Source organism: Choloepus didactylus (assembly GCF_015220235.1).
Source record: "Choloepus didactylus isolate mChoDid1 chromosome 11 unlocalized genomic scaffold, mChoDid1.pri SUPER_11_unloc1, whole genome shotgun sequence".
Lineage (NCBI taxonomy): Eukaryota > Metazoa > Chordata > Mammalia > Pilosa > Megalonychidae > Choloepus > Choloepus didactylus.
The window spans coordinates 4,734,654-4,747,534 of NW_023637577.1; the positions used below are offsets into that span (position 1 = coordinate 4,734,654).

The following is a 12,881-nucleotide window of genomic DNA, read 5'->3' on the forward strand; positions in this document are numbered from 1 at the left end:
ATTCTGCACATTTGCATGCATTTTATCTTCCTTGCTCTATTTCCTTGCTGTGATCTGGCATACATTTGCTGGGCAAGTTCTCCATGCCAGGCCTCCTCCAAGAACTGGATGCACAGGTGGTTCAGACCCTCTTCCTGAGTCTCCTGGGGAATACGTGTGTAGACCTCAAGTTACAATACGTTGTGATAACGTGTGAGAATTAGAATATATGCTGGGCACAGGGACAAATGGGCTGGCTCTGAGAACTGGGGAAGCCTGAAGGGCTGCATGGAAGAAGAGGCAACTGAGCTGAAGATGCCCAAAGGTGGGAAGGTTGGGCCAGGCAGGTGGGTAGAGTGTGCAAAGTCTCAGAAGCATAGAGCTGCATGGAACGTCTGCTGGCGTCAAGGGGAAGTGTACGGGCGGCAAGGAGAGAGTGGTGGGGAGGACAGCAGAGGGGTTGGCAGGGACCATTGACATCCCCACTGGCTTCATCTCTGCCCCCAAGAGGTGGAGTTTAGCAAGGCTTTGTTGGCCATGCAAGTGTGCCCGGCAGGGGCTGCTGTGCAGTGGTCACCAGCCATCTACAGACACCACAGAGGCCTCAGACAATGCCCAGGCTCTCAAAATCTGCCCTCCCGTGATTTGGCTTCTCAAAGCCTGTACTTAAGCCCACAAAGGCTGCAAGCAGCGCAGAGAACTGAAAGAGCCCGTTTCCTTAGGAATATTCTGGCTGCAAGTACGAGCTCAATTCAAGCTGACTACAGGGAAAAATAAAAGTTTGTATTAGCTCACACACTGGAGGGTGCAGGGGTAGTTTCCATTTCAGGCCATTTGCCCTTTCTCTCAGCTCTCTGTCTCTCAGCTCTGCTTTCCTCTCTGTTGGCTCTTTCTCGACTCATGTGGTGGTCCTAGGAACTCCAAACTTAGCCCATCAGGACAATGTCAGAAGTCCCAGATATATGCTTACTGGCTGAGCCTGGGACCCACACTCAACCCATAATTGGCTATCCTGGCTGGCTGAGGGAAGGCAATCACGTGCCCATGCCTGGGGCCATGGGTGGGTCAGCCCCACTCAAACCCCATGGGTTGAGATGGGGGGGTGGTCTTTAGAGAAGAATCAGAGGGGAGGGTCCAACCAGGTCTTCTTTTCTCTCTAATGGAAAATGCTTCCGGGTCATAAACTCTGAGAAAATGCTATTCTTTTCCCATGTGTAACCTTGGCTCTCTCTCACCTTCCAGGGGCCGCTGGGTCTGGATGGCAAACCTGTAAGTGACCCCAGGGTGGCTCTAGGAGGTCCTGGGGTGGGGTTGCCACTGTGGGGCTGCAGGTAACCATGTGATACCAGAGGGAGGGGGGCCCCCTGGGAACTGGGGTACAATGCAGAAAGGAGCTGTTTTGCAACCAGAATGGAGTTCACATCCAGATCCTCAACCTGTTGCTGTGTGGCCTTGGGTACTCCACTTAACCTCCCTGAGCCTGAGGTTTCCCATCTGTAAAATGGGTGCATCAGCCCCTCCCTCACAGAGCTGCTGTGGGGTTTATGGGGCGCCAGCATAGCGTGGTCCCTGGCTGGCATCTAGTTGGCCCTCAAAACAGGTGAGCCCCTTCCAGCAGACCCCAAGCATAAACAGCCCCTCAATACCTTCTCAAGATGTCCATAAAGGGATTCTCAACACCTGGGCTAGGGGCCTGTGGTCCGTGAGCATCCTCAGCAGAATGAGCAAGACGCAGAGGGAGAAATAGCCTAATTAAATCAATAACTAGATGTGGGTGGATGGGTGAGTGAATGGATGGATGACGGGTGGGTGGATGGATGGGAGGGTGGGTGGATGTGTGGATGATGAATGAATGATGGGTAGGTGAGTGGATGGATGGATGGATGGATGGATAGATAGGTGGATAGATGGATGGGTGGGTGGTTGGGTGGGTGGGTGGATGGGTGGGTGGGTCGGTGGGTGGATGGATGGATGGATGGATGGGTGGGTGGGTGGGTGGATGGATGGGTGGTTGGATGGATGGATGGATGGGTGGGTGGGTGGATGGATGGATGTGTGGGTAAGTGAGTGGATGTTTGGATGGATGATGGGTGGGTGGATGGGTGGGTAGGTGGGTAGATGGACAGATGTTCAGATGAGATCATGAATTAATCATTATAAAGACAGTTGGATGCACAGAAAAGTGGATGAGCTGGTCGGTGGCTACACACATGGTGATTGAGCAGACAAGTGAAAGAAGGAGTGAATGAATTGACAAATGAATGCAGAACTGAATGGTTATATGTGAGTTAGTCAAGGAGGGAAGTAAAGGACTGATTGTTTAATGAGTTGTTGAATGAAAGAACAAGCAAATCAGTTACTGGTTGAAGGGTGATGGGTGGTTTGGGGAGGAATAGAGGCCAACATGCTGTCACTGACTAAACCTGGCCCCCACCCTCGGGACTCTGAGACCTTCAGTTAATGCTCTGTAGCCTGACCTTCTTCCCTAGAAGCCCTGGTATCTTCAGGATTGAAAGAGACACATTTCCCTGCAGCCCAAGAGTGATCGCAGCACCCACCCAGGCTCACACACACACACACACACCCACACCCAAGGGGCTGCTGCTCTTGATGGAGAGAAAAGGGACTGAGGTTGGGACATCCCTGGGGCCAGCAAAGGCTACTCCCTTGAGGGGCTGGCAGGTTTGTGTGTAGTTTTGCATTCAGCTGCCCACAGCTTTGCTCAGCATCATGGGCCCTTCAGACCTCCACGCCTTAGGGAAGCCAGAAGTCCTCACTCACAACTGTTCTTTCTCCACCTTCCTTCTCCAGGGACTTCCAGGCCCTAAAGGGGAAAAGGTAAGTGAAGCTGGAGTCTGTAAAGATGCAGTAGGCTAATGAGGGATCCCAGAAAACGACCTTCAAATCCCACTTCTGGAATGTGACCTTGGGCAAGTCACATCCCCTCCTGGGGAGCCTCAGTTTCCCCATCTGTAAAGTGCAATCACTGGTGCCTACCTCTGAGAATGATTGTAAGGCTTACATTTGAGAATATGAAGTACCCAGAGTATTGAATCTGAGTTCCCTTGGCACTTGAGTGTAATAAAATCCAAAAGGCACAGTCTGCCCAGAATGATGAGTTTCCAAAGGAATTAATCATGAAATGAGAATACCAGAAGAAACCAATGTCGCCTGGTTAGATAAGGGCAGGAGAGGGTTCCGGTACATGTTTTAGGTTGAGAAGCAGTGAGAAAGGCACAGGATTTGGTGTTCAGAGCCTCTGGTTTGCATCCCGGCTCCGCCACCAACGAATCTGGTGGCCTTGGGCAAGTTGCCTCAATTTCCCCATCTGTTAATTAAAACCAACCTCACAGAGCTGTGGGGAAGATTACCATAATGCAACGATCTGGATATTCTTTGCAGATCATAAGACACTTGTGATTACCTTCCTGCTGGTTCTGGCTGATGCCCCTGACTCGCAGAGACAAATAAGGCAAGGGCTTTGAAACCGGAGAGAAACCGATGTCTCGGTATCTATTGCTGCGTTATGCACTGCCCCCAAAATTCACAGCTTAAGACACTCATCAATCATTCTCTCTCACCATTCCGTGGCTCCAGGATTTAGAAAGGACCCATTGGGAGCAGCTCATCTCTGCTCCACAACCTCTGGAGCCTCAAGGGACTGGCAATAGATAATGGAACACCAGGTTTCAAGTCCTGGACCTGCTAGCTGTGTGACCTTGGACAGGTTACTGAACCTCTCTGAGCTGCAGTCTGCTCAGTATAAAATGGAGATAAAAATAGATCTGGAGCCTGCCTGTCCTTATCATTAGAATGAAGTGAGACCATGTATGTGAAACCCCAAGCACAAAGTCAGTGCTCAATGCATGTTACAAAATCATAATAGAAACAGTAATATATCTCCCTGTTTTTATGTTCTCAGGGTGCACCAGGAGACTTTGGTCCCCGGGTAAGAAATGAACACGAGCCCTTCACCAACCCTACATGGTTTGTCTTATATTACAATAAGCATAGCTAGTGTTTCTTCTGGATCCCAGTTTCCTATATCTTATCACAGAAAATGGTGAGCAAGCAGCCACCTTCTCTCCACCCAAGTTCTTTCCCGCTGCGGGTTTTCAGCTAAATGGCTATTGTGTGGCAGCCCCAGGAGTCTCTGGCTGGGCGCCCCAGTCACGCTTACCACCGTGGATGAATAGGCAGTGGTTCTGGTGCTGGTCCAACCAGACCTGAAGACAGCTGGCACCCAAGAAAGAGGGAAGGCTTTTGCGATCAGCAGACCTCAGCCCAAAGCTCAGCTCTACCACTTACCAGCCAAGCAACGCTGGACAAGTCACCTACCCCTCTGGACTCAGTTTCTCCAGCCACAAATAGGGATGGGAGCCCCTACCTGAAACTGTTGGCAAAGATACATTGCAATCATCTAAGTGAGCACACCCAGCCTGGGAACTGTGCATTGAGGTCTCCTCCCAGCCCACTCACTGCCCCTCAGTGGCTCGCCAGGCATCGGGGAGTCCTTTACCCTCAGCCCGGGAACATAGCAGTGACTTGGGTTAAATGCAGGAAGAATGGAGAACCCCAGATGGGAGTGAGCCCCAACAAAGGAGATCTTGGCAGAGTGTTACTTCAGTGGCCTTAGAAACAGGGACCTAGCCATTTCCACATCAGCCCAGATCAGGCAGTGTGGGAGGTCCCTCCTGGCTGCCAAAGTCAAGAGGTGGGAACCAGCTGCAGAAGAGAAGGAGAGGGCTGTACGCCCAGTTGTTTTCAAGAAGGTTTTGGGTAGAAGTTAGAACCCTTGGGCCTGTCCCCCATGGCATGCATCTATGAACCTCTCTGGGTGGTCCTTGCCTGGAGCAGTCAGAGCCTGGAGGAGGGCACTGTATATCAGGGAGTGAAAAGGAAGACGGGGGCGACGGTGCAGAGAGCATGGGCTGGGGGCTTGACAGTCAGGCTGGGCCAGGTCCCTGTCCCATTCTGTAATGTTGTAGCTCTGTGACTTCGGGCAGACTTGTGTCCCTCTCTGAACCCAGTTTTGTGAAATGAGGACGACAGAGGGACCCATGTCACAAGGTTTTTCTGAGCTTGAGCTGGGAGCAGAAAGGGGACTGTCTGAGTCCCCGCAAACAGAGTTGTTTTGTGCTGGGCCTTTGTTTGAAGGGCGAGAGACAGAGCCCTATAAAACTGGTGAGATTGCCCTGAAATCAAAGAAAGGGAGCCTTCTTTGAGTTCTGTGGCTGCTGACAAAAATCCTTTGGCTTGCTTTCTGGTTGATGTATGGAAGCTGAGCTTCCAAATGGAGATGCCGCCCCTCAGTGGACTAGAATTTTCCAGCCTAGGTTTAATGCAGGAGCAGATCCCCTCCGAAAGCCCCTCACCCTCTTCACTGATATCCCCAACAAATTTCAGTTATCTGTGAAGCCACTCCCCTCTCCCCAGAAGTCTAGTGACTTCAAACAATTTATCATGATGTCTCATGGCCAGCTGGGGCCACTGGGGTCTCTCTGGGGGTTGCAGGCAGATGGCAGCTGGGACTGGAGACCTCTGAGGGGCCCATCTGTTGGGAGTCGAGGAAGATGGCGCCCTCACTTGGTGGGACATTGATGTGGCTGGCAGCTGGGAGATCAGCTCAGGAACACACCCGTGTGGTTCTCCAGGCAGCTTGAGTGTCTCCCAGGACAGTGGCTTGGTCCTAGAGGAAGCATCTCCAGAGCAACCTTCCAAGAGGCCAGGAGCAGGAGCCACCAGCCACTTAAGAGCCACAACCAGAGTAGACACAGCACCATTTCTGCTGTATTCTATCAGTCAAATCAGTGACAGGGTTCACCCAGATGCAAAGGGGATGGAGGGCAGATCCCAGCTCTTGATGGTGCATGGTACATCGCTGTGGGATGGGATGGGAGCTAGTGAATTGGCCATCTTTGGAGAAAATAGTCAGCCACACCCAGTCACCAAGCTGCATCTCTCCAAGCTTGGTCAAGTGGCTTTGCCTCCAGAAATAGCCTCGTGGTTTTCCAGCTCACCCTCCTGCCTTTCTGACAACACAACCCGTTTGCCTGAATAGATGGTTTTCCCATGGCTCAATCCGGGATTTATAAGTAGAGACCGTCATTTGTACAATCTCCACATCCTCAAGGTATACTGGCCTAGTGATGTGTGGGCCTGCTGGTTTGCTGTGCTGCCCCCCACTCCCCAATTCACTCCCCATCCCCCCGCCCCCCATGTTTAGGGTTAGACCTCAGCCATCCAATGCCTGTTGGAGGAGGAAGTGGGCTGACTTGCCTCATTTTCCAAGTAACTTGGGAAGAACCCAAGAACCTCTCCAAGTCCCTCTCAAGTGTCTAACCAATTTTCTGCCTTAATGAGTACAGTCCAGATCATTAGTTCCCAAACTGGGGTCCTTGGGCTGTGAAAGGAAGGGGGTGGTGCAGGAGGCATGTCTTCAAATTATTCCTGATACTGCAAAAAGTGAAACAAGAATTATCCACTGCTACCACCCAAGGTTGCATGACTTGACCAAACTGTCCATTTTCTTTACTTCGGGCTGGAGTTATTAGAGCCTTTTGATCAGAACCCTGGTCACTCCAAACTGATGAGAAGATTCTGACAGTGGCTTTTTAGAGCTTTAGTTCATTTCTTAACTGGGAAAGCAAGTTATTTCTTAAGTACAGTTTGCTAGAGAGGTAAGCTCAGTCATACCGTGGGGTTCAGGATGAAAAAAAGGGGGGGTCTAAAAGTGACTAGGTGCCTTAGAAGTCAAAGAAGAGCTCCGCCTTTACTAAAAGGTACCCCAGGTAAATGATGACCCCCTCTGAACCCCAAGGCACCTCATCTGTAAAATGAGACATGCTAGCACCCCAACAGGTTGTCATGGGGGTTGATGAGATCCCCCAGGGAGTTCTTGCTCACTCAGTGCCAAACGCACAGCAGGTGCAGGTCCACGAAAGGCGACTTCCTGTGTTGGTTCCAGAAAGGGGAGCTGCTGGTTCTGTGCCCTGGAGGTGCCCCATTGCTGTAGCCTGTTTAGGGTTAGACCTCAGCCAGGCAGCCATGAGGGTCCGGCCACACTGGTCTTTTCCCCTCAGCAGGTGAAGGCTCTGGCTGGCTGAGGTCTGACCCATACTAACCTCGGATGGGAGAGTAGGGGATTTGGTGCTGCATGAGAGGCTGTGTGGACCTCCATCACTTTTATTTTAGTTTACATTTTTAAATAGTTGCAGCTGTAAGAAATATTACCCACTTACCCTTCACTTGGTTTCTTCCAATGGTAACATCTTGCATGGCTTTACTAGTCTCACAACCAAGAAATTGATATCAACCTTATTCAGATTTCCCCAGTTTCACATACACTCATTTGTGTGTACATGTGTGTGTGTGTGTGTGTGTTTAGTTCCATGCAATTTTATCACATGTGGATTCGTGTACCCACCACCATGGTCAGGACAGAGAACTGTTCCATCCCAAGGGTCCCTCACCCTTTCGTGGCCCCAGGAACCTCCCTCCCTGCCCTCATCCCTAACCCCTGGCAACCACTAATCCATTCTCCATCACTATAATTTACTTGTTTCAAGAAAGTTGGGTAGATGGAATCATACAGTATGTGACCTTTGTCATTGGCTTTTTCTCACTCAGCTTATTTCCTTTGAGATCCATCCAAGTTGTTGCATGTCTCAGTACTTTGTTTGGGAAATATCCCATGGTCCCGGATGTACCACAGTTGATTCAACCATCCACCCACTGGAGGGCACAAGAGTTGTTTCCACTTTGGGGCTGTCAGCAATGAAGCTGCTATGAACATCTGTGTGTACAGGTTTTTATGTCAATCTGAGTTTTCATTTCTCTGGGATAAATGCCCCGGAGTGCCCCCCGCCATCACTTTTGATGAGTGAGGGTTGACCAGCCAGAAAAGGTTTTTGGGGAGAGGACAGTCACCTTTCTAGAAAGAAGGGGGTTGGCTAGGCCACATGTGCATTCCCCACATCCAGTCGGTGTCATTTCTCACCTAAACACCGTGTCTGCAGCTTCAGGCATTAGAGAGCTGGAGAATCGGGGCAGTCATTGGAGTGGAAAAGGTACAGGAATCTGCCCCTTAGTGGGGCTGTTGAGAATAAGCAAGAGACCCAGTGCTGAAGTTTTTCCCTTCAACCCATCCCAAGGGCTAGGGTAGGAGAAGACATAGGGCTGCCCATCTGAGGAAGCCTCTCCTTGAAGACTGAAGCCCTGTACCCTCACTCTCAAAGTCACACCAGCCCCCCACTGTCTTTCAGGGAGACCAAGGCCAAGATGGAGCTGCTGGACCTCCAGGACTCCCTGGGCCCCCTGGGGCCCGGGGCCCTCCTGGTGACACTGGGAAAGATGGCCCCAGGGGGTCACAAGGCCCAGCGGTAAGAGAGGGCATGACCTGGACCAAAACTCCAGACCATGACCCCAGAACCAGCCCCAACCCCAGCCCTACCCCCCAGTAAGACCCAACACCAACCCTAACCCCAGTCCAGCCACCGAACCTGGACTCACCCCAGTTCAGATCCTGCCTCTGACCCAGACCAAACCCAACCCAGAGCCTTACCCAGTCAACCCTTAAATCTGACACTAACCAGGACCCTAACCCCAGCTCCAACCCTGACCCTAACTGTAACCCCAGCTAAGAGCTTAGCCCCAAACTCAGTCTCAAAGCCTGATCCAAACTTCCAATTCAGGCTGTTATTTAAACAGACACTGACCCTGACTCCAAACCCAAATCTAACCACAACACTCTAACCCCACATAGACTCTAACCTTTACCTTCTCAGTCTCAAACCTGACCCCAATCCCGACCCCTAGACCCATATACCTGGACACTTCTGCTGATCTTTACCAACCCCTGTTCCCATATCTCTCTGTCTCTATCTCTATCTCCTTCCCCCAACCCCACTTCTGCTCAATGCTAACTAGTTAGTATTAGTTTTCCTCACCCAAACCCTGCAGCGCAGACCTAACCCAACCCCTTTCCCTAACCCAGGACTCCCCTGTGGAGCGGCACCTCCACCGAACTGCCACCAGGGGGCGCCCTCGGGGCACCCACTGTGCTGGCATCCATTCCGCGTCACCTGGGGCAGGTAGCCCTCCGAGCCTCAACTTGCTCACCTGTGAAGTGGGGACAATAAATGCCCACTTTTCAGGGTTTGGGGCAAGGATGAAATGAAAAAAACCTACTTAGAGTTCCAGCCCGGGGCCCGGCCCGCACTTCGGGCTCGGTCAAACGTGACATCCCTGCGCCCCGTCACTGCTAACGTCTTACACTTCCTTAGGGTCCCAGAGGAGAGCCTGGACAAGATGGTGCGATGGTCAGTACCCAGGGCATTTCGGAGGCCTGTGCGGGCAGGAGCGCGGTGCCCAGGATCGTGAGGGCGCGCGCGTGTGAGGATGTGTGTGCGTGCACCCATGGTCCCCAACCCGCCACTCCTGGCGAGTGGCAGGGAAACCACCCCGGGAAGAATTCGGGTAGCCCCACTTTCCTGCGTGGGAGTCTGCCGTCCTGAACCCCACTGTTGGAGCTCTAACGTGGAAGCCAAGACTCAAGGAGTCAGGCCTAGAACTAGGAGGCATAGCCCCGGTTCTGGCGACAGCCCCGCCTCCCCCTTCCTTTCTGGGACTCAGTTTCCCCCTTTATATGATAAGGCTGATAAAGAAGACAAGCCCTGGAGAAGCCCCAAGGATGATGTTTAACATCTTCTCTCGTTCCAGGGCCCAAAGGGACTTGCGGGGCCCAAGGTCAGTGTCCGTCACTCCCGTCCCCTTCCCCAGCAAGGGGTGGAGGGTAGGGGGCAGAGGGCGAGGGGTTCCCTCATGACCACCCATTGAGACAGAGGCAGCGGGGTAGGAGACTCAGTTCAAGCTCCAGCTCCATCATTAGCTGGGAGCTTGGCCCAGTTACTTTGTTCCTCTGGGCCTCAGTTTACCCGTCTGTTAAGTGGGGGCATGATAAATCTTTTCTGCCTCATCTTTCCACAGCATTGTGAGGATGGAATCACAAAACACATTCCCTCTGAAAGCACTCTCCAGATGCTAGCACTCTCTTTTCTTCCCCTACTGAGCAGAGCCTGCTGGGGTGGGAAGCAAAGCTTCTGGACTGCGTAGGAGGAAAGGGTAGGGAGAGAGAGCTCCATTTAGCAAGCACCATCCTCGAGCCAGGGATTGTCAACGCATTCTCTCTAATCCTCAAGATAAACCTGTCATGTTGGTGCTTTCACAGCCCCATTTTCAAGAGGGAAAATGACTTGTCCATGGTCATTCCACTTGGGCGTGACCAGTTCCGGAGTGGAACCCAAGACCACCAGCCCCCCAGCACATCTCTGAGGGGCTCGGTGGTCTCCGGGCTAGCCCTGCACATGGGGAATTGACGCCTGGCAGCCAGGCCCTGCCCCAGTGACTCTGACCTCTCTCTTGTGCCCCCCGTTGTCTCCCCTCAGGGGGACCTTGGCATTCCAGTATAGAAGGTGAGGGGGTCCCTGGGGAGAAGCTTCTTGGTTGGGGCAGCAGGAAGTGGTTGGGAAGGACAGGGGCTGGGGTGGGGCTCCTCTATGGGGAAGGGTCTCTTCTCTTCCCAGACCCGAGTCCTTACTGTGCAAAGGGTGCCCCCTGTGGGTGTCTGCCCTGTCCTGTGACTCAGTGAGGCTGGGGACGCATTCATTTATTCACTCACTCAATCATTCATTCTTTCTCGTCCTCAAACACACAAATCAAATCTGTTCCCACATCAGGGCCTCCAAACCCAAAGTGGGGTCCCCCTTCCGGCAGTATCAGCCCTAACCTGGGGGCGTATTCAAAATGCAAATTCTCCACCCACCCCAACTCACTGAATCAGAGAGTCTGGGCAGGATCCGGTAATCTGTTTAACAAGGTCTCTAGAGGATGCTACACTCAATGTTGGGGAACCACTGAGTTAGACTGATCTCCCCCACCTCCTGCCATGGCCTGGCACCTCTCCTCTGTCAGGTCTTAGCCAAACAGTCCCGTCCCTGGGGAGACCTTCCCTGGCAGCCTCCTGAAACAAGCCCCCTTCCCAGACTCCCTTTCTTTCCCTCCCCTTACATTCTCTTCCCAACACTTACTCCACCTCCTACCGTTGTGCCCCATGTGTATTTGAATGTTTCTTTTCCTTTGGCTTCCTCTGACTTGAGCAGAGACCTCTTCTGTCTTGGCCACAGGAGACGCTCACAAAATATTTTCTGACCGAATGAATGAATTCACTCTCTCATTCACCTGTGGTGTTAGTCAGGGTTCTCCAGGGCAACAGCACCAACAAGGTGATATATGTTATGATATAGATACCTATATGTGTGTAACTATTTTGAGATTTATTATAGGAATTGGCTCATAAAACCATGGGGATGGGCAACTCTGAATTCCATTGGACAGGTCACAAGCTGGGAACTCCAATGAATTCCCCAGGAGAAGCTAGGTGTCTGAAGTAGAGAGAGAAATTCTTCCTTCTGACTGCTGAAATCATCAGTTCTCCTTTTAAGGCTTTCAACTGATTGGATGAGATGTCTCTCGTTGCTGAAGGCAATCTCCTTTGTTGATTGTAGATGCAGTCAGCCATAGATGCAGAAAACTGACTAATGATTTAAATCCACTAAATATCCTCACAGTAACAATTGGGCCAGTGCTCGCTTGACCAAACACTGGACAGCATAACTTAGCCAAGATGACACATTTTAAGCATCACACCTGCTGAGGCTTGCTCTGGGCTGGTAGGGGAAGAGACAGAGAAGGACCAGGCTACCCCCATGTCCTAAGGAGAGGAGGAGAGAGCTTGTTTGCAGAGAAGTTAGCAGCCAGGTACTGCAGAAGCCTGGAGTGTGAGAGGGAGGGACAGGACATGAGGACAGAGAGCTCCTGGGGACCAGGTCATAAATGCTCTGAATGCCAGATTGAGGACCTGGGGCACTGGGGAGCCACAGAAGGTTTTTGAGGAGGAGAACAGTCACTGTCAGGAGAGTAAGCTTTGTTCAGGAAGGGATTCCCCACTCACCCACCCTGCCCTGCCCCCTGCTTCTCAGATAGAACTTTTCTGAAAACCCCATGAGGGAGGCCTTATTGGTGGCCTGTTGGTTCTCTTCTCAGGGGGATTGTGGGATGCCAGGCCAGCCAGGGCTCCCTGGTCTCCCAGGACCCAAGGTAGGTAACTGATCTTCCCTTCAGCACCCCCCTGCCTCTCACCTCCCAGGGTTTCCACCTGCCTGATGACACCACTCTCTGGGGCCCTTTTGAGTGCCGGGGGCCCCGCTTGCCAACACACCCAGCCATTTACCTGCCCTTGCACCCTGAAGTCCTTCCCATCCTTGGTGGCCCCGCTCTCTGCCCTGTCCCCAAGCCAGGAACCAGGGTGTCATCCTTGCCACGACATCCTGGCCAGTCTCCCTCTGAAATAAGCTGCCCCAACTCTCGCCCACACCCAGACTGGAGGCCTTGGCCATGGCCCCAAGGCCCCTGGTCTGGGGAGAGCCCCGAGGGGGTCCACCTGCCACCCTGGGTGGGCTCAGGCACATTCCCCAGGAGGCCGAGCAGAAGCAGGCGGCTGCTCCACCGTGAATGTCTGTTGCAGGGCGAGCCGGGGAGTGTGGGGCCCCGAGGAGAGCGCGGCGTGGACGGTGTCCCCGGGCCAAAGGTGACATAAGAGGGCACCACTCCGACATCTGCAAGCCCTGCTCACACCCAGCTCCCCCATCGGGCCCTGAGAAGTGGGGGTCCCCGGGAAGGCCTGGGGGTGCTCCTCGGACTCACGGTCTGGGGCGGGTCTGGGAGTGGGTGGCAGTGTCTCTGGGTGAGGGAGAAGGCCTCCAGTCGGGTCCGGTTTTGCTGCTCGCTCCCCAGGTAGCCTGGGAAGGGCCTCAGGGACCCCATCTCTATATCATGGGGGCTGG

General features: G+C 52.7%; 1 protein-coding gene across 3 annotated transcripts in view; it reads left to right on the plus strand.

Moving 5' to 3' along the window:
* The window catches only part of COL23A1 (collagen type XXIII alpha 1 chain), a 389,555-nt gene that overhangs the window by 360,135 nt on the left and 16,539 nt on the right, over nucleotides 1-12,881 (plus strand). For all 3 annotated transcript variants that reach the window (XR_005214814.1, XM_037823084.1, XM_037823085.1), the window contains exons 6-13: nucleotides 1,222-1,248; nucleotides 2,791-2,817; nucleotides 3,902-3,928; nucleotides 8,244-8,360; nucleotides 9,264-9,299; nucleotides 9,700-9,726; nucleotides 12,082-12,135; nucleotides 12,563-12,625. Coding sequence is in view for 2 of the 3 variants with exons in the window: in XM_037823084.1 (XP_037679012.1) it covers nucleotides 1,222-1,248; nucleotides 2,791-2,817; nucleotides 3,902-3,928; nucleotides 8,244-8,360; nucleotides 9,264-9,299; nucleotides 9,700-9,726; nucleotides 12,082-12,135; nucleotides 12,563-12,625 (378 nt within the window). In the remaining variant the exon portion in view is untranslated. The remainder of the gene's footprint in view (nucleotides 1-1,221; nucleotides 1,249-2,790; nucleotides 2,818-3,901; nucleotides 3,929-8,243; nucleotides 8,361-9,263; nucleotides 9,300-9,699; nucleotides 9,727-12,081; nucleotides 12,136-12,562; nucleotides 12,626-12,881) is intronic.